This window comes from Podarcis gaigeae (genome assembly GCF_964106915.1).
Source record: "Podarcis gaigeae genome assembly, chromosome: 11".
In the NCBI taxonomy this organism is placed as follows: Eukaryota; Metazoa; Chordata; class Lepidosauria; order Squamata; family Lacertidae; genus Podarcis; species Podarcis gaigeae.
Window position 1 is genome coordinate 34,476,413 of NC_139687.1, and position 19,092 is coordinate 34,495,504.

At 44.0% G+C, this 19,092-nt stretch overlaps 1 protein-coding gene across 1 annotated transcript; it reads left to right on the forward strand.

Annotated features, from left to right (window-relative positions):
• The first annotated feature begins 5,360 nt into the window (after positions 1-5,360).
• CARTPT (CART prepropeptide) lies at positions 5,361-9,580 on the forward strand. The gene is made up of 3 exons (XM_083701849.1): positions 5,361-5,899; positions 6,225-6,308; positions 7,775-9,580. The coding sequence occupies exons 1-3, from the start codon at positions 5,756-5,758 to the stop codon at positions 7,880-7,882; spliced, it is 336 nt and encodes a 111-aa protein (XP_083557975.1). The 5' UTR covers positions 5,361-5,755; the 3' UTR covers positions 7,883-9,580.
• Positions 9,581-19,092: the final 9,512 nt, after the last annotated feature.

A 19,092-nucleotide genomic window follows, 5' to 3' on the forward strand; every position in this document is an offset into this window, starting at 1 on the left:
AAACAATACAGCGTCAGACATTAAAAACTTCCCTAAACAGGGAAGTCTTTTAAAAGTAAAATAGTTGTTTATTGCCTTGAAATCTGTTGGGAGGGCATTTCACAGGGCAGGCGCCACAACTGAGAAGGCTCTCTGCCTGATTCCCTGTAGCCTCACTTATCGCAGTGAGGGAACCGCCAGAAGGCCCTTGGCGCTGGACCTCAGCAGGCATGTTGTGAAACCCCAGGAAAAGATGGAATCCCAACAAAAGTGCTGAAAACTCAATTCCACGCTCATGATACACCTCTACAGCTTCCTCTTGCGGTGTTCAGAGCAAGGCATTGTGACCCTCTACATACTTGAACAAAGGTGACCACCGTCACTAACAGCTACAATGAAATCTCCCTGCTGTGTACTGTGGGGCAAGTGTAGTTCTCAACAGATTACAGTCAGGTTACAACAGATTACAGCAGTGACAAGAGGAGGTATGACTACTGGGAGGAGAGCCAAGAAAAGAAACGCTATGGAGCATCTGCTGCAGCATAACCAGATGCCTTGATCTGCCCTAGTTGCAGATTGGTCTCTAGAGCCACATCAGGTGCTGTAGCTCTCCAACCGGTCAATTGTACTGACTTCACCCCAAATGGTTCAGTCTTCCATTGTCTCCTGAGATAGATGGATGGCAACAAATAGGAGGACACGGAGGTACCAACTTCCTTGAAGGAGGCAGTGATGCCTCCTCTCCTTGCCTTGACCAATGTTAACGGAAAAATCTGAGGGCTCCCTTGGACAAAAACAAAGACACCAACCAGGATAACTTGGAGCAAAACAGCAGCCTGTAGGCCTGGCCTTTATTGAATACTGTCGCGACAGGACTCCCACCCACAACAAGATGAAGCAAAATGGAAGTCCAGAACAAAAGAAGACCCCAACTTTTATTAGTTACTAATCGGCCAAACGATTAGGGCTTGCCGATCGAAAGGTCGGCGGTTCGAATCCCTGCGGCGGGGTGCGCTCCCGCTGCTCGGTCCCAGCGCCTGCCAACCTAGCAGTTCGAAAGCACCCCTGGGTGCAAGTAGATAAATAGGGACCGTTTACTAGCGGGAAGGTAAACGGCGTTTTCGTGTGCGGCTCTGGCTCTGGCTCTGGCTCTGGCCAGAGCAGCGATGTCACGCTGGCCACGTGACCCGGAAGTGTCTCCGGACAGCGCTGGCCCCTGGCCTCTTAAGTGAGATGGGCGCACAACCCCAGAGTCTGGCAAGACTGGCCCGTACAGGCAGGGGTACCTTTACCTTTACCTAATCGCCCAAACTACACCCCTAAGACTACATCACAACTACATCACAAAAAAGAGAGGTTGAGGGAGGAGTTGTGGAGGTAACCTGAGTATCTTGTCACCTGGCTGGTTCCTCCTCTCCTCCTCCCCATGAGTCATTTCCAGAGGACAAAAGGGAGGTGGCAGTTTCATGCCCCCAGAGGGAAGATCAGATTGTCCTTTGTTCCAGTCCATGTTGAATCCACTCCCATATGCAAGTCCTTTGTGATCTGGATGGTCTTCTGTCTGGGACCATCAAGGTTGTCATGCCAACTGGGTAGGGCTCCTGTGTATGTGCTGGTATGGTTAAGGGATTATGGCTGTCCTGTATCAAACCATCCCCCTTTGATAGTCCTTCCTTCATGGAGTAAAATAAAAGTGGACCTGTGTAAATTCGATGTATGGTTGATTTACTATGAATTTATAACAGAAACGTCGCGTATGTCGTGTGTGTGTGTGTGTGTGTGTGTGTGTGTGTGTGGTGTTTGTACAAACTGAATGATGGGGGAGGGGTTCCTGCAACACCAAGAAGTAAACAACTATTTCTTAATGGTCACTATCCTTTTTAGATGCAAGGTGTTTGAGAGGGTCTGGCGGTGTAGCTTCTTGCATGGTTGAAGGAGACCTATTATCTGGATCCATTTCATTCTGGCTTCAGGAATGGATGGTCATGGCACTGAAACAGCCTTGGTTACCCTTGGTTGATGACATTTGTTACGAGAAAGATGTGGGAGTGTGGCCCTGCTTGTTCTTGACTTCTCGGCAACTTTCAGTACAATTGGCCATAGTAACTTCTGGAAAGGCTTAGCAAGGTGGGACTTGGGGGCACAACACTTCAGTGCTTCTGATCCTACTTCCCAGTATGGAAGTCGTTATAGAAAGGCAACTCCATGGGAGTTGTCCTGTAGTGTTGAACAGGGTTCCATCTTGTCTCCCATGCTATTTGATATCTTTCTGAAGCGACCGGCTGCTCTCATCAGGAAATTTGGCGTCAGTATCAGCAATATGCAGATTTATTTTATTTTATTCAGAATATTTATATCTCACCTTTCCAACAGAATATCGCTAAAGGTGGCTAACAGTAAAAAGGAAAATCATCAGCCTAGAGACTAAGCTATATTAAAAATACGTTGGTTCTTATGGTGAGAGGCGGTCCTTTCTACTGGGATCCTGAACCACACAAGACTTCATAGGTCAAAAGCAGCACATAGAATTGGGTCATCTTTCCTATTATAAGCACTTTCTTCTGGGTTGCAGACAATGCCTCATAGAACTATTTGCCAGATTACCGGTACTTGTCCTTTAGTTGCAGGGAGTGGGAAGACTACTTTCTGACCCCAGGCCTTTGTTGCAGAATTACATCCTTAGCTTGCCAAGGTTCCCACAGAGAGTGGTAATTAAATCCCTTCTTGAGCTGGGAATAATTCATCAATAATCTTGAGATGTAGATAATGAAAAAGGATGCATTTCTACAGACTTCATACCTTGCAAATGTTACCTCCTGGTTGCTTATTATAAGATGTAGGAAATTATTAATTTTCACTGTGTTGTTGTCATAAACATATGTAGTCTTGACTCTCATGCTGGGGTTTTGTTTAGGGGTTTTTTGCAGGGAGGAGGGGGTTGTTATTGATAGTATTTTTTATATCTTTATACTATGGTTTATGTGGAAATTGTTCAATTTGGTTGTGTACTTTTTGATATTTTAATTGTTTATGACTACTTTTGTTAGTTATGTAATTATTTTCCTTTTGCAAGTTGCCTTGAGCATGACTTTAGCTATGGAAAGGTGGCATACAAATAAAATTATGTATATTAGGTAACATTTGGTTTTATTCATTGAGAGTGCATTAAAATTATTAAGGAGCTAGGCCTGCTATGGTTGAGGAACAGAAGCAATTCCTCTGGGGGAGAGTACAAGGGATAGTATCATAGGGTCATAGAGTGGACCCATTAAAATTAATAGTCTGGTTAGTTGTGGCTAACTTAAATAATTTATTTCAATGCCCTACTCAAGTAGGACTTAGCTGAATACATCCCAAGTTGCATCTGCACATGAGAGTCTAAAACTCAGGGCTGTTTTTCAGCTGGAACTCACTGGAACTCAGTTCCGGCACCTCAGATGGGAGCCATTGCCATTATCAGAGAACAAGGGAGACATTCAGGCTGAGTTCTGGCACCTCTTTTTCTAGAAAAATAGCACCGCCTAAGAACATGGGCAGTTCTTGATAGAACTGGTTATTTTGTGTGAGTCATGTAAGTGAGATGTGATTTAAGTGCTTCTTTTAAAATTACTAAGCATTACACAGTTAATGAGATAAGTGAGACCTAATCTATAATAGCAATTTATTTTGAAGTCCATAGTTGAGCAGTCATTGCAGTTTCTAAATGTTACATTCACAACCAAGCCTTAAAGCTACACCACCTCAACTCTATCCTGTTTTATAAATTGTATAACCAACAATCCAAAACGTTTGGAAACATGTGTCCTTCCAAAAGTGGAGTACAACTCTCAGCAGAAGTCACGGGCCTAGCTTGGTGATAGTGGTTAAGAGTGGTGGACTCGTAACCTGGCGAACTGGGTTTGCTTCCCTGCTCCTCCACATGCAGCTGCTGGGTGACCTTGGGCTAGTCACATTTCTCTGAAGTCTCTCAGCCTCACTCACCTCACAGAGTGTTTGTTGCGGGGAAGGAAGGGAAAGGAGATTGTTAGCTGCTTTGAGACTCCTTAAGGGGAGTGAAAGGCGGGATATCAAATCCAAACTCTTCTCTTCTATTTAGATGCTTACAAAAGACAGCTTTGTTTACAAAAGCTTTCCCTGAAGTGTAACTCAGTCATTTATGGAAAAATCAATTTTACGTTTCATGAAATGTTCTTGTTGTTTTTTTAAGTTTTGTATGGATAGTTCTATTTGTTAGACTGATTTTCTTGTTCTTGGAGATTGTGCTTCTGTGTTTTACTTTGTTTTTATCCTGGACATGACTTTGATGGCTTTATGCCATGAAGCTGTTTATAAATTTGTTTAATAATAATAATAATAATAATAATAATAATAATAATAATAATAATAATAATTTTGACCATGGACTATGTAGGCTGGGGTTGGTGAGAGTTGGAGTCCAAAAAAATCTGACCACAGCCTCCCTATCCCTGACCTACACCAAAATCCATTTTAAACGACATATTATAAACATGCAGGATGCAGACTGCTCAGTACCACTTACAGTTTTCATTTGTAACAAGAGAAATGTTAGACTGAAAGCCTAGAGGCACCATGACCATTTTCCTTGGCATAATGACAGCTGCATAATGTAGACTGCAAAGTTATTCATCTTCCCTTCATCCTGTTGTGTAAATTCAGGTCTGGTTGAAATGTGGTCTTTGTGCTGTGGTTGCTGCCTCTTCTAGTTAGCTCCTGTGCTCTACTGGCATCATTTTGAGTTCTGCACCACATTCATTATTGGAATCATATGGATATTTCGCCTGCCAGTGTCAGCAGACCTGACACTAGGAAAGGAGGCAGGAGCAGAACCATGAGCCATATGATGTGGAACTTTGAGCCTTAGTGCCATAACATGGGAGCCATCCATGAGAGTGACAATCTACAAAGGTAACATTCAGATTACACCCAACATTAACTAGCTTTCCCAGATTCTTGAATAGTTACATAAAATGCAGAGGAAGGACCAATGATCCGAACTGGCACAAAGGAACTGCTTCCTATGTTCAGTCAACTGCTTTCTTATATGTTTTCTCTGGGGCAACATGTCTGGTGCCCTCATTATCAGCTTTTTGATGCCAGGCTAAGGCATTTCTTTTGCCCATATACTTCAGTATGATCAAGCCTCTTTTGTGGGGCTCAACTTTTGGTCTGGGGCTATCCTTTTCATAGGACTCCTGGATGAGAAATTTTGTTCACTGTGTTTTGTTTCCTTCTTGTTATCTGGTTCCTAACTGGTTGAATTAGTTTTGTGTTTTATGTTGTCGCAAGTTGCTTGGAGACTTCTTTTGTGTAAGGACAACATAATAAAAAAACACAGATATTATATGTCAACATTTTAGATGCTCCCAGGTACCTTCTGACCATGTACAGTGATACTAAGTTGGATCATACTCATGTCCATGAGGAACACGTTGCATTAGAAATAAGAATTGTTTCTGTCTCCGGAAGGAGGGCCGTCACTGCGCTTTACCCTAAGTGCACCCTTCCTCCCCCCCCCTTTTTTCTTTTTGTTTTGCGTCTTCTTCTTGCTCTCGTCCACCCTGGAGGAAATTGAGCTAATCGCCCAACTCATCCGTCATCCACCTTGCAGTCCCCGCCTCCCCCCACCCCATACACACACACATCAGCACCCGCGCCAGGACTGACGTATCGCAGAGCAAGCAGTTCTGTCAACAGGTGCCCCCAGCCAGCTGTATAAAGAGGGCTCCGCGAGGTGCAGCGTTTTCATTTCAGCACCATGGAGAGCTACCGGCTGCTCGCTTTGCTGGGAGCCGCGGTGCTGCTGCTGGTGGGCGTCAAAGGGCAGGAGGAGACGGAGCTCCAGCCGCGAGGCTTGGACATCTACTCCACGATGGAGGACACGTCTCACGAGAAGGAGCTGGTAGGTCCTACAGCAGGGAAGGGCAGGGCGGGGGGTCACCTAGAAAGCGTGCTCGGATCGCGCGTAAAATCTCTCGCTTAGCTGGATCGCTCCCTTTGCTCGGCAGAGGTAGGAGTCTCGGGGAAACTTCGCCACAGTTAAGAGCAGGGAGGTGATCTAGGGACTGAGGTGGAGCTGAAGCTCGAGGAGGGAGGAGGGAGGCGCTCAAGGAGGGTGTCCCATCTCATGACGCCCCCGGGCAGCGCAGCGCGTGTCCGCGAGAGGCAGGTCCGCGAGAAGCAGGGGCTTGCGCGATCCACTGACGGGTCGCTTTGTGTGTCCGCAGATCGAGGCGCTGCAGGAAGTTCTGGAGAAGCTGAAAAGCAAGCGGCTCCCGCATTATGAGAAGAAGTATGGCCAAGTCCCCATGGTGAGTTGGCTTCCGATCCCATCGCGCTGAGAAGGGAAAGGGCAGCTTTCGAAGGAGAAAGTTGTCCGGAGAGGGACTAGAGGAAGTAGCGGGGTGGGTGTGTAGTCAAACAGGGCTGGGACTGTCAATCTGGATTCTGGAAACTGAGCAGTTCCTCCGGACTTCAGCCTGGTTGACTGGTTCTCATCCTGGCGTCCCCAACTTAATTTGAAATCAGGACATGGGAGTCCACACCTCTCAGAACTTTTGCAGGTTGTTGCTCTTTCACGCAATTGCTGTGATTCCAAGAGTTCTGAGCTCTCCCTGCCTATTAATTCATTAGGGATTGCAAGGCTGCAGTCCCCGATTACACAGACCTGGGAGTAAATCTCATTAAATTTACTTCTGAGTAGACATGATTGAACTAGAAGCAAGTTTTGGAAGTAAATCCTGGTGAAGATCCAAAAGGCTTCCTCTTTTCAAAATGGAGTGTAAGTGGAAGGTTGCACTCTTAGTTTCTTCGCATATTTTGTTATATCCTATAATCTAAAATTGATGTGGAACTTGGAGCACATAAAAAAAAAAATTCCTTCTGAATAGCCGATAAGAAACTGGTCATTGATTTCAGCTGAGGACTAGATTCCACTTACCCCATGCTATATAAAGGTATTAGAAGATTACTTTCTATTGCACTAGGAGACAAAATTCCTTAATGTTATCAATATTTGAATTTCCAGTTCGAATATTGAGTGGATTCTCATAAAAGTAGGGTTTCAGTTTTCGATCTGTACTTGAAATGTTTGGTAGCAATATGTGTGCTTTGGTCAAAACAGTTATTTGCTTATGATCTTTTATTACTTACCCGGAATGAAGCACCACTGAAAACAATGGGACTTACTTATGAGTTGACACGTATAGGATTGCTAATTCAAATATTGCATGCTTCCATTATTAAACAACGAATATCCCTAGGGGAAGTATGCTTGTGAACTTTTTGATGAGGGCTAGAGATTTTAATGTGGTTTTCTAGATGCTCCAATATTGGTATCCGTGTTTCCAGATGGGTGCTTACTGTGGGATCACTGCTCCTCATGCAAGCAGGTGTTGGTTTTGTTGTTGTTTTGTTATTTTTGCAGCACCTACACATCATCATCGGCCTCAAAGTGCAAGCCTGGCTTCACCTTCATTTAATCTGAATTTATCTGTATGAGTAAAAAACAAAAAAACAAAGACCTGTTGCCAGTGACCTATCTGCAGGATGTCAGTGACCCATTTGCAAATTAAGCCCCATTCTGGAAGCCCCCCAACCTGAAGTCGAGCAAACCAATTCTCCCACTCATTCGTTCTCCTGTTAGGATATTGGGATAGCCAATCCTCAAAAAGTAAAGCTCGGGTATTGAAAAATTAGTAGAAATGGCACTGTAGCCATTTATGTTCTTCTGCATGGTGACTTCCTTTGTCTAACTGTTGGTTACTCTCAACAACAGTGTGATGCTGGAGAGCAGTGTGCCGTGCGGAAAGGATCCAGGATCGGAAAGCTGTGTGACTGCCCCAGAGGAACATCTTGTAACACTTTTCTCTTGAAGTGCTTGTAAAGAAATGCCCCTCCCTCGACCATTGGAGAACAGAGAAAGATCCAGTTTTGCCTTGCCTGAAGGATCATACCTGTGACACTGAGGCAGGTGGGGTGGGGTGGAGAATAGTATCCATCACACACACACACGGGAAAAAAGGAAACAGTTATATTTAACTGTTGCCAGTGCATTACCTTTTAGGATGCCTGACATTTTTCTGTCCTGCCATTTCTTCTCCATCTTGCTATTTGATTTTCTTCCCTGTGTCCATCTTCGTTCTTTCCATGCATCTGTATCTCTGTGCAAAGAAGCTCAAATGATATTTTGAAATTAGTATTTTTGTATGTGGAATGTCCTCATGACAACGAGATCTAGGGAGCGTCCGTTAACCTGTCTACCTTCTTTGCAGCCAATGGCCCGAGAGACAGGACATGTGGGAGGTTGCAACACATAAACAATAAATGGGACAGTGTCTGTTAATACCTTTTTCATTAAAGCGCACCAAGGAAAATGTGTAAATGAACAGTAAGTAAACAAAGGCATCATTCCAAAGCACCCTGTGGGCCAGTCCTTTTGTCTCTGTTTGGTAATGCCTTTACCCCGTGCCAGTACCTTTTTTGGTGGGCAGCCAAATTCTTGAATAAAATAAAATAAAAAGCAATGGAAGCTAATTGTATACTGCATGCTAGGATTCTAGGTTGCAATTAGAAACCAGGAATGATTTTTCTTGACCAAGTGTGCAATGGATCAGCCTGTGGTGTTGCCATTTCAAAGGGCAAGTGTATGTAATAGTAACTGCATTGAAAACATGTCACTATGGTGACTTCATGGTAAACAACTTCAGCGAGTGAATCTGTACTGATTAGCCACCCATGCTATTTCATGTTTGCTTCTTCGATACTAAATTCACGTGGTATGAAAACAGTCCTACGTTGAAAACCGGGTACGGTTGATCTGCAGCAGGCTTCAAAATCTGAAATAATTAGAAGAAATGCTTAATATGTAGCCAAATTAGGTTTTGAAGGAGCCACAAGGGAAAAGAAAGGAATATTGCTCAAATCTTCCTCTGTATAAACTCCAGTTGTTGGGTCTTCCTTTCTCAACAGTGAAAAAGCATACAGGTTCAAGGAGAACAAGGGTCTTCTTCAAATTGACCAAAATGTATAGGCTTTTACCAACAGTTTTACTTGTAAGAAAGCATTGTTAATGGATGTATCCACTTGGGATTGTTTTGGAGACCCAGCGCATGAATTTGGTGCAGTTACAAACAGTATGACCATTGTGCACATCTCTGACCATTGTGCTGACCAAGTCTTGGCAAGAGATTGAAAAGAATAGGTCAAGGCATCCTAAACTCCAAGTAGCTCACAATAAAGATGTAGGAGTTACTGAATCAAGGTGGGTACCACAGCACTAAAAATAACAACAATGTTGTACAAATTTCTATTAAATATGGAATACCTTCCATTTTTAGGCACCATTTCTCACACATCTTATGTTGTGTGGAATGGATGGTAGCTGTTGCAGAATAGATCAGGGTCCAGAACTGTGAGACTGAGTGTTCAGTGGAAGAGTTCTAATGTTTAGAAGCACATGAAACAGAATACTTCTGTACTTCTGTAACAATGTACAGCTCACATATGTAGATGTTTTTCAGTAATGTCCCATTGTCTTCAAATCCTTTATTTGATTGTTAATAAAAATCATTGTTACAAAGTCCTTCTTCGGTGTAGTCCTTCTTTTAGTATCTTCAGACATTTGGGGATTTTTTTTATACTCAGGCATTTTGGGTTAGGCGGTTGCAAGTTCTTTTTCACCAGCACAAACGTATGCATACATGACCGTGTGAATAGCAAAGCTGAAGCCTTGGCAATAAAGTCATCAGAATTTGGTACGGTAAATTGGAAATTTGAAGGACTGCTGCCTTTGTTTGGATAGATATTGTCAGCAAGATTAACCTGATGCTCTACCGTGATGCTCCTACCACCAGCTACAGTTATTTAATGGTTAATATTTTGGAAAATAGGGGATGGCCCAAATGCACTGGTATCTAACAGGTGTCTTGGGGTGGATGGCCATATTATCAGGAGCAATGGAGCAATGGTCCACCAATGGAGCAATGTAGGACCCCGGGGTTTCGCCCAAAGTCACTGGTGATATTGTAGTACAAGTCTCATAAACACTTCCATGCTCTCTTGCTTCCTGTGAAACATTGCAAGGATTCAAAGATGGCCACCTCTCAAATGTTTTGGACTGCCTCTGGGAAAATGGTGGAACAATGATGGCTTTATCATAATGCCCAGGGTATTTTAGTGTTAACGTGTGCTCAATAAATAACAAATAAAAAAGTACCATGCGTTGGATTCAGACTATGTTAGTCACAGTTTGCACTGATCTCAGTGGCAAGAATGACTTGCTGTGCAATCCTAATCATGACTTCTGTGGAAGCAAATTACATAGTTTAAGTATTTGCTGTGTCAAGAAGTTATTTCTTTTGTCCATCCTTAATCTTCCAACATTCAGTTTTGTTGAATGACCCCAAGGTTGGAAGCAAAGGAACGGTGAGAGGAACCAGCTAGGGAAACACCAAAGGAAGAAGACTCAGAGCCCAGACAGTGGTGGTGGGACAATGATGAGCAGTCGGGGGGGGGGGAGGAGAAGACTGGGGAAAGGATGTGTCAGAAGCTGAAGAGGAAACTGGGCTTAGTGAGCTGGGAGGGTCTGGGCAGAGAGAAGTCCAGTATTAGAGGAAGAAACTGAAGCAGGTGAGTTGGAGGAGGGAGGTGAAGAGGCAGTGATGAGTCAGGCTGGTGAATAGTCACAGGTGCCTCCTTCCTGTTGCAACAAGTTCCCTTCCCTTCCCTTCCCCTCCATTTCCCAGAACCAGAAGAGGGCTGAAATGGGACCAGCAACAAGCTTCACAGTCTCTGATTGCTTGGAAAAAGCTCTGGAGAGGATCGGACTTAGATGGCGGTGGGAAGGTGGGGACTTTCAGTCTTGGCAATGGAGTAAGACCTGCCAGGGATCAGCTGCTGTGCTTATTAGGCCTGACACTCAGCCAAATCTATGAAGATTGTGTTTTTGCTAATAAAGAGTTAACTCCAGCTGCCAGCTCACTCTTTGACGCAAGGTCTAATATTGTGAGAGAGGAAGCATCTCCTGGACCACTTTCCCCACACCGGGAAATAATTCCCATTGAATTCAGTAGGAATGCATCTGAGTAGACATGGTTAGAAGTGCGCTGACCATTTACATCCAACCTAATAAACTCTGCTGTGTGGATACACATTTAGAATAAATGATAGTGCAAGGGGTGGGCTGTGGAAATTGAGGAGCTGAAAATAATAAAGCTGCTATTTTATGGAACTAAAGAAACACAGTTAAAAATAAAACCAGTTTGGAAAATAGGGATGTTATGTGCACTATATAAAGGGTGTCTGGATGTGAGCCTTCTCACCCTCCACTACTTCCTTGGAAGTGACGATGTGCATATTTTGCTCCCTCCTCTGCAGTTTCTGGGTATCTTTTCCAGTAAGAAGGCTGTGCTGTCACCCAGCACAATGACACAGACAGTGGTGATTTAAGCACCATTGGATGATTTCAGCGTTTAATAGTTAATTCAATCTAGCGTTTGCAGGTACCTTGCGTCAGTAATCTAACGGGTAACAACATTCCCCAGAATAATCAGCAAGTGTGACAATAGGGTCTTGGGGTGTGCGTATGTAGTTTAAAATGGTTAGCATTCATTGGGATAACAATTCCATGAAGACACTGTGATTAGCATAGGTTTGGCTATCATTGTCAAGTCTATCTGTGAGTACTCAACTCTCAGTGCAGATTTAGATGTGCATGTACCAAATCAAAGTCAATTGTACTTTGCCTATGTGATTCCACACACACCGTGCATATAAAAAGAAGCTATCTTTCAGCACCAAAGAAGAAGAAGAAGCTATGCACTTGCACCATATTAATCCTTGTAAGCTATTTGATAAAAAAATAAAATTTGATCTGCGCTCCACTATGAAGTAGGCAATTTATTAACAAGTATTTCACAAGACGATTACAATAAAACGATTTTTCATTTTTACCTCCCAAATAATTTGGTATCATCAGCAAACTGAGCCACCTCACTGCTCACTGCTAACCCCTAACTCAAGCACTGGTCTCAATGGATTGAGGATCTCCACTTCTCACATCTGTTCACTGACAAAACTGTCTAACTATTCATAGTTTTGGCTTCCTGTTTTCTAACTCAGGTCAACTATCAATTTACTCTATGACTTAACCTATGGAAAGTTCAAAAAGATGTACATGGTATCACCAGATAGTCACTTCTGCTAAGATCCTGGACCTCAGACACTTTCACACTTATCAGGGTTCTAGCCACTTGGGGTAGGGTGGGGTGCCTATTTAGTCAGAAGTGAATCCTATTGAGTACAATGGAGTTTACTCCCATATTGTGTACAGGATTGCATACTAAACCGGCTGACTTCGGGGTGAGGGGGGGGGAGAGAAATAAGAATTTGATTTTCTCTTATTAAATAGGATTCTAAGCCCAGAGGAAGTGGAATGTAAAAATACCTACATGTTGTTTTTATTGTGTTCTCAGTTCCACACTTGACAGCATTAGACTGTCACTTTTTGCCAGATAGACACACTTCTTTCTATTTCAGGACAGTATTCACTCCTCCGCCGGTGAGATTAAAAATAGTTGATACTTTTATTTTCAGCGCATTTGACAAATGGTAGTCGACAGCAGTTGTTGTTGAGATGTTCAAAAAGGCCTAGAGAGGACAGGGGAGAAGCGCCACTGCTCAGCATTTACAGTGGTACCTTGGGTTAAGTATTTAATTCATTCCAGAGGTCTGTTCTTAACCCGAAACTGTTCTTAACCTGAAGCACCACTTTAGCTAATGGGGCCTCCTGCTGCTGCCATGCTGCCGGAGCACAATTTCTGTTCTCCTCCTGAAGCAAAGTTCTTAAGCCGAGGTACTATTTCTGGGTTAGTGGAGTCTGTAACCTGAAGCGTATGTAACCTGAAGCATATGTAACCCGAGGTACCACTGTATATCTCAGATAGAAGCACCTACACCTTTGATCACTTCTACTCACTCAGGGGCTGTGATAAACGGTTCCCCTGAGCATAAGTCAGTTTGCTTTTAAAAAGAAGGGGTGCGGTGGTGGCAGTTTAAGAACAGTGCTGCAGTACAGTGGTACCTCGGGTTACAGACACTTCAGGTTACAGACGCTTCAGGTTACAGACTCCGCTAACCCAGAAATAGTGCTTCAGGTTAAGAACTTTGCTTCAGGATGAGAACAGAAATCACTTGGCAGCAGCAGGAGGCCCCATTAGCTAAATAGGTGCTTCAGGTTAAGAACAGTTTCAGGTTAAGAACGGACCTCCAGAATGAATTAAGTTCTTAACCCGAGGTACCACTGTATATAAAAAGGAAAACATCCACGCTGAATACTCTTTTTGTAATGTAATCCTGAGAACTGCCCAGACTTCACAATTGTAAGAAGAGTCTACTGGATCATGCCAATGGCTTTTCTAGACCACCACCCTGTTCTCATAGTGGTCAGCCAGTTGCCTGTGGGAAATGTACACACTGCTGCATCACAACTGCATATCACCTATCACTATGACTTGGAGACTTGTCTTATTTGAGATGCACTAGCACCATGTGTGTTCACTGCTTTGGATAACTGAATAGGATATCTGAAGAAAGGCGAATGTTTATTAGAGTAGTAGTAAGCAGATCAATTTAACACACAACATCAAGTGTGCACTCACCTGCTCACCTTCCAATGTGGTATGTACCCCACTGTCTGCCAGCAATGCTCTTCTGTATTTTGTGTAGGAAACCCAGGCCAGTCTCAACACACAAAAATAAACAGGCACAAATCTGAAAGTAGAAATGGCAATATCCAAAATCCAGTGAAGACACATTTTGACCTCCTAGTGCATTTCATAATGGACTTTAATGTGGCCACCCTCCACTTTAAAGGGAGACTTGCATCTGAAACTGCTGAAGTACAATTTAGCAAGAGGTTCTCCATTCTGTCTCTGCTCTCACCTGGTTGCCAGTGGTTTCCTTCTCAACACTGGGGTCTGGTGTTGTGACCATCAGATGGTCTGCAAAGAGCCCTAATTTATAGGTTCTGCCTTTTATTTCCATTCCCTTGATGTCTGTGGCTGCTCGGATTCAGATTGCTAGGGGTTCCAGAGCCAGGATGAAGAAGAAGGGAGACAGTGGGCATCCTTGTTTTGTGCCTCTTTGGATTGCTATGGTATTAGATTCCATACTGTTAGTCCTGCATTTTGCTGAGGCTTAGACACTTTGCCTCTTTGACTCTGAAGATTTTTGTCTCTCTGATGCTACCCAAAAGTGTGAGTCTGACTCCCTCTCCTGGTAATAAGAGAGATTAGCATTCACCTTAATGGGGCATGTGCAGCATTTTCTCATGCAAAGGCCAGCTGGAAAGTGTGGAGGTCCTGCAGCAGCTATGCCCAGTGGATGACGCTCTGCTGCAGGCACACTTTTTAATTTTCATATTGCAAAAATAGTTCTTCCATATCTAATGCTTTCAAAATAAGACATTTCGGTGCGAAGGATGATAGTCACAATTTACTGATGAAGGAAATTCTCTTTGTAATGAACTGTGCCCTTTTCTTCAGGTACAAATAACAATAATGCAAAATAGGGAGGGACTGATGTGACTATTTGAGCTTTCGATATATGTTTTTATTGACCTCAGACAAGCTGCAATCAATCCTGAGGACAGCCAACCACCGTTTATAATTGCCTGTATTGATTAAGGACACAATCCTTTGCATCACTCAGCACTGGATGCTTGTTAATTAAAATTAAGTAAGGCTTGAGAGCGAGAGAGGTAATGGAAGGTGGATACAGAGGAACAAGAGGCCATAAACTGCTCTAGGTTTGGGTTTTCTGGTGGACAACTCCATACAATACTTTTAGGAAATGGTGCTCCCTGTAAAGAGAGGCTCTGACACAGGAGGGGTAAATCTGCTGCATCCCATGGCCCCTGAGATGCTTTCTCAGGGAATGTAGAATAACAGCTTTCAGCTGTTAAACTTCGAATTTACATTTCAGTCCATCTTACATTGTGCTTCACTCTCCTGGTCCCAATGCTTCTTGTGAAACAGTAACACTCAAGGATGCAGGTGGCGCTGTGGTAAACCACCGAGCCTCTTGGGCTTGCCAATTGTAAGATTGGCAGTCCGAATCCATGTGATGGGGTGAGCTCTCATTGCTTTGTCCCAGCTCCTGCCAATGTAGCAGTTCAAAAACATACCAGCGTGAGTAGATAAATAGGTACCACTGTGGCGGGGAAAAACATACCAGCGTGAGTAGATAAAACATACCAGCGTGAGTAGATAAATAGGTACCACTGTGGCGGGAAGGTAAACGGTGTTCCGTGTGCTCTGGCTTCGGTCTCGGTGTCTTGTTGCACCAGATATGGTTTAGTCATGCTGGCCACATGACCTGGAAAAGCTGTCTGCAGACAAATGCAACTCCTTCGGTCTGAGAGTGGAGATGAGCACCACACCCCATAGCCGAATTTGACTGGGCTTAACTATCAGGATGTCCTTACCTTTATCTTTACATATGACACATTCACCAACCTGTAGTTATTCTGCTACTTCTAACCCATTATTCTGTGATTTTTCAGACTCATTTTAGGACACCCCACCACCACCTTTATTTCATTGCCCTTCCACTGCTGGTTTCTAAGTGTGATTATGAATGTTACTGGTGGGAATGACTTCAATCCTGCAGAACTGGTTTAAATTCTAAACACTTTGCTGTCCTTTCATGCCACTGAAAATCAGCCACCACCTTGCCTAATGATAGGGCTGGCCCTGGTTAGCGGCAAATATGCTGCAGCATTTTGTTGCAGGTCGCCACTTGCGCTGTCATGTCATGATCCTAGGAATCCAAGTGCTGAACTACACTTCCCAGGGTTCCTCTGGGGAGAAGGATTTGCTTTTAAAGCCATTTAAATCCAGCGTATAGAAATAAAATATGCTTGTTCTTCCCCCATAACCATAAGACATGCCCTTGCGGTCAGAACTGCTTTATATCCAAAACCCACTGCAAAACTGAAGACATGACGCTCTAATCCCTCAAGCAAGCAGTTTCTAAGGCAGCTGCTGGCATTAACAAATGGTTCTTTCCTGCCAGCGTATGAATGCCAGCTTTCTGGGATTTTTTCTCAGTATTGCCACAAGGTTTCTGGGAAGCTGCTGCAGGATTCCTCTTCTACCCCCATCCATTGCTGGCATCAGTCACATTGCAGCAGTTGTTGCCAAGCAAGGTTTTATTTTAGTGCAGTCATTGTGCCTAAGGCTTTCTTGGCACATCGTTTTGTTTTGCAGAGTTTGTTTCCCTTAAGTGCATCTGTCTTTGCACCAGAGGAGGCAGCAACATCAGATGAGACTTTTCACCTCTGTGCGAATGCCATGAAACTCAAAAACAGCAGGTGGCAATGTTGATTTTGATTTCTTAGGCTGAACAATATACCTTTTTTTTTTAAAAAAAAGTTAAGTGTTTTTTACTGTACACAAGCATTTCAATATCAGCATGCATAGTGGAGTGGAGCCGCCCTTTCAGGGCTGGTCGTACTGCTGTTTATCTGGATGAGGCTGGGAAAGAGATTTGTGGTGAGGTCAGGTTTGGGTTGCTACACTCCAACTTTCCAGGGCAGCCAAATTATAGGGATAGTAAATGTCCCATTAAACTTTAATTAGTTTAATGTAAATGCCCAGTGCGCTTCCATCGTCACAAGTCCCACTACAGCAGAGTATTTCGCACAGCAGTTGAAGAAGGGCAGGAGAGGCAGTATCTTTTCAAAGAGGAGTCTTGGAGCATGCGGTTTGTAACTCAAAAATAAGGTTTATTTACAAAAACAAAAAACAACCCTGGCGAAGAACCACACATCTCAGCAAACACTCCCAAAAAGGGGAGAAAGGGGAAGAACAAACACACAGGAGACTATTTATACAAACTCATGTTCCTGGAAGCCTAATGACCTCCAGCTGCTCAGTGATTAGAGTGTTTCTGCTACCCTTTAACCCTTTGATAGCAACAGTAAAATTCAAAAGGTGCCCTTTAAATTTTGCCCCCTCAAGGGCTGTTCCCTCCTCGGCACTCCTGTGGGGTGTGCCCTGTTCCTGCCAGGGGCACCCAGCCTGTTTTCCCCTTCCCTGGGGTCACCCTGATGGCTCTTTGATGACTTTGGGAAAGAGGAGCACCTACTCAGACAATGTTGGTTAGCTGTGACCACTGAGCGGGACCTGCAGCTGCGCCACTTTCACTACTCCGCATTGGGCCAGCCTGGGAGCAGCTCGCTCTGGACTGGAATTCTGTAGGGCAAAACCCCCACTGTGTGTCATTGGCCTCATCCAGCAGGTTCTCTTATGCTTATGTTTACAGAGATGGAGCCCGAGGTATGCATATCTTCTATTCTCCTTTTGCCTATGGAGTCCTGTCTCCACTCTCTCCTCTCAGTTGTCAGTTAAGGTCCCCCAGGGATAGTTAAACTAACTTTCACCTGGCCAGAAAGAAGACCACCCTATCAAACACATTGCAGTGCACATTATGATACAAATAGCAAAATACATTCTACAATATGCTTTAAAACAAAGCTTAATTATTTATTGATCACAGTCTGATTATTTTTCTGAAGGGGGAGGGAAGAACAAAAACTTTCCAAAGGCATGCTGGGACATGTAGCTCTTTTCCTTTTAACCGGCAATAGATGATGTGAGCTGGAAATAAAGGATGGTAACAGTAGCTTCCTTAGGCGGGGCCAGCCCGCCCATGAGGCAGACTGAAGCAGGTGCCTCAGGCAGTGGAACCCCATGCAGGTGTCCCACCTCACCACCAGGGTTGTGTAGAGTCAGCAGCTTCTGGTGAGAACTGGTGAGACCCCAGTAAATGAGGTTTCGGCTGGGGGCGAGGCGATGGCTAGAGCAGGGGCATTCATTTCAGTCGTTGTACCTGAACAGGGATATATACACAAGCCAATCTGTTGTTAAGGGATCAAGGAATAGAGATGCCCAATCATTCTAATGGTTGTCCAGACTAATGACCCATTTCAGTTCTTACCCATGGAATACGTTTTCTGGCAAGCATCATTTATATAATTTTATTAACTGCCAATCAACACTTTGTTTACTGATACTGCCATCAGCAAGGAACCTGCAGTTTTCTTGAGTGGACCGATTTACTGCTTTTAGTAAGCAGTTAGCATACGCTAGCAAGTGAGTGCCTTTGGCTGTTATTCAGGCTGAGTCTGCCTGGTGGCAATCATCTCATGCCACATATGCTTTGTTGCTCCCAAATGCTCTCAGCAGGTTTCATGGAAACTGATTTAGTGTAGTCAGTTTCCTTGACAAACGCCTGGGTCTTGATTCATGCCGCTTCACATCAGAAATCCCCTTTCTACGTCTTTGGAAGCAACTGAATTCAGGATGAAAGGTAGCCATTGGCACTTGGTGTTTTCAGAGGAGCAACCTAGAATGGTCTTGTTTCAGAATAACAGTCTCATTCTTCTCCCTTTCCCTAATTTGGGGGTTCTGTTTTGACAACCCCCAATGCAGCATAGTTACATATGGACATGCATATGCAGGCAAGAGATCTGAAGGGTGAATAGCAGCTGGGTGCCTTCAGGGCAGCTTTAGATGCTGAAACGACTCTTGCCTTCATGGTTTTTCCAGGCTGACGACACTTATTGTACACAAACATATGTGCAAACTGTAATCTAGAGGTTGGCTTGGTCTGGGGATAAAGGATGCAAGAGTCTGTGAAATAAACAAAGAAGGTGGTGAAATGATCAGCGCAATCCTATACCATAGCTGTCAAAGTTTTCCCTTTTTTTAAGGGAAATTCCCTTATTCCGAATAGGATTCCTCGCAAGAAAAGGGAAAAGTTGACAGCTATGTCCTATACTAGGGACACGAGTGGCTTGCCAGGACTTGCCTAGGACTTGCCAGTCAGAAGGTCAGCGGTTCGAATCCCCGCAACAGGGTGAGCTCCCGTTGCTCGGTCCCTGCTCCTGCCAACCTAGCAGTTTGAAAGCACGTCAAAGTGCAAATAGATAAATAGGTACCGCTCTGGCGGGAAGGTAAACGGTGTTTCCGTATGCTGCTCTGGTTCGCCAGAAGCAGCTTAGTCATGCTAGCCACATGACCCGAAGCTGTA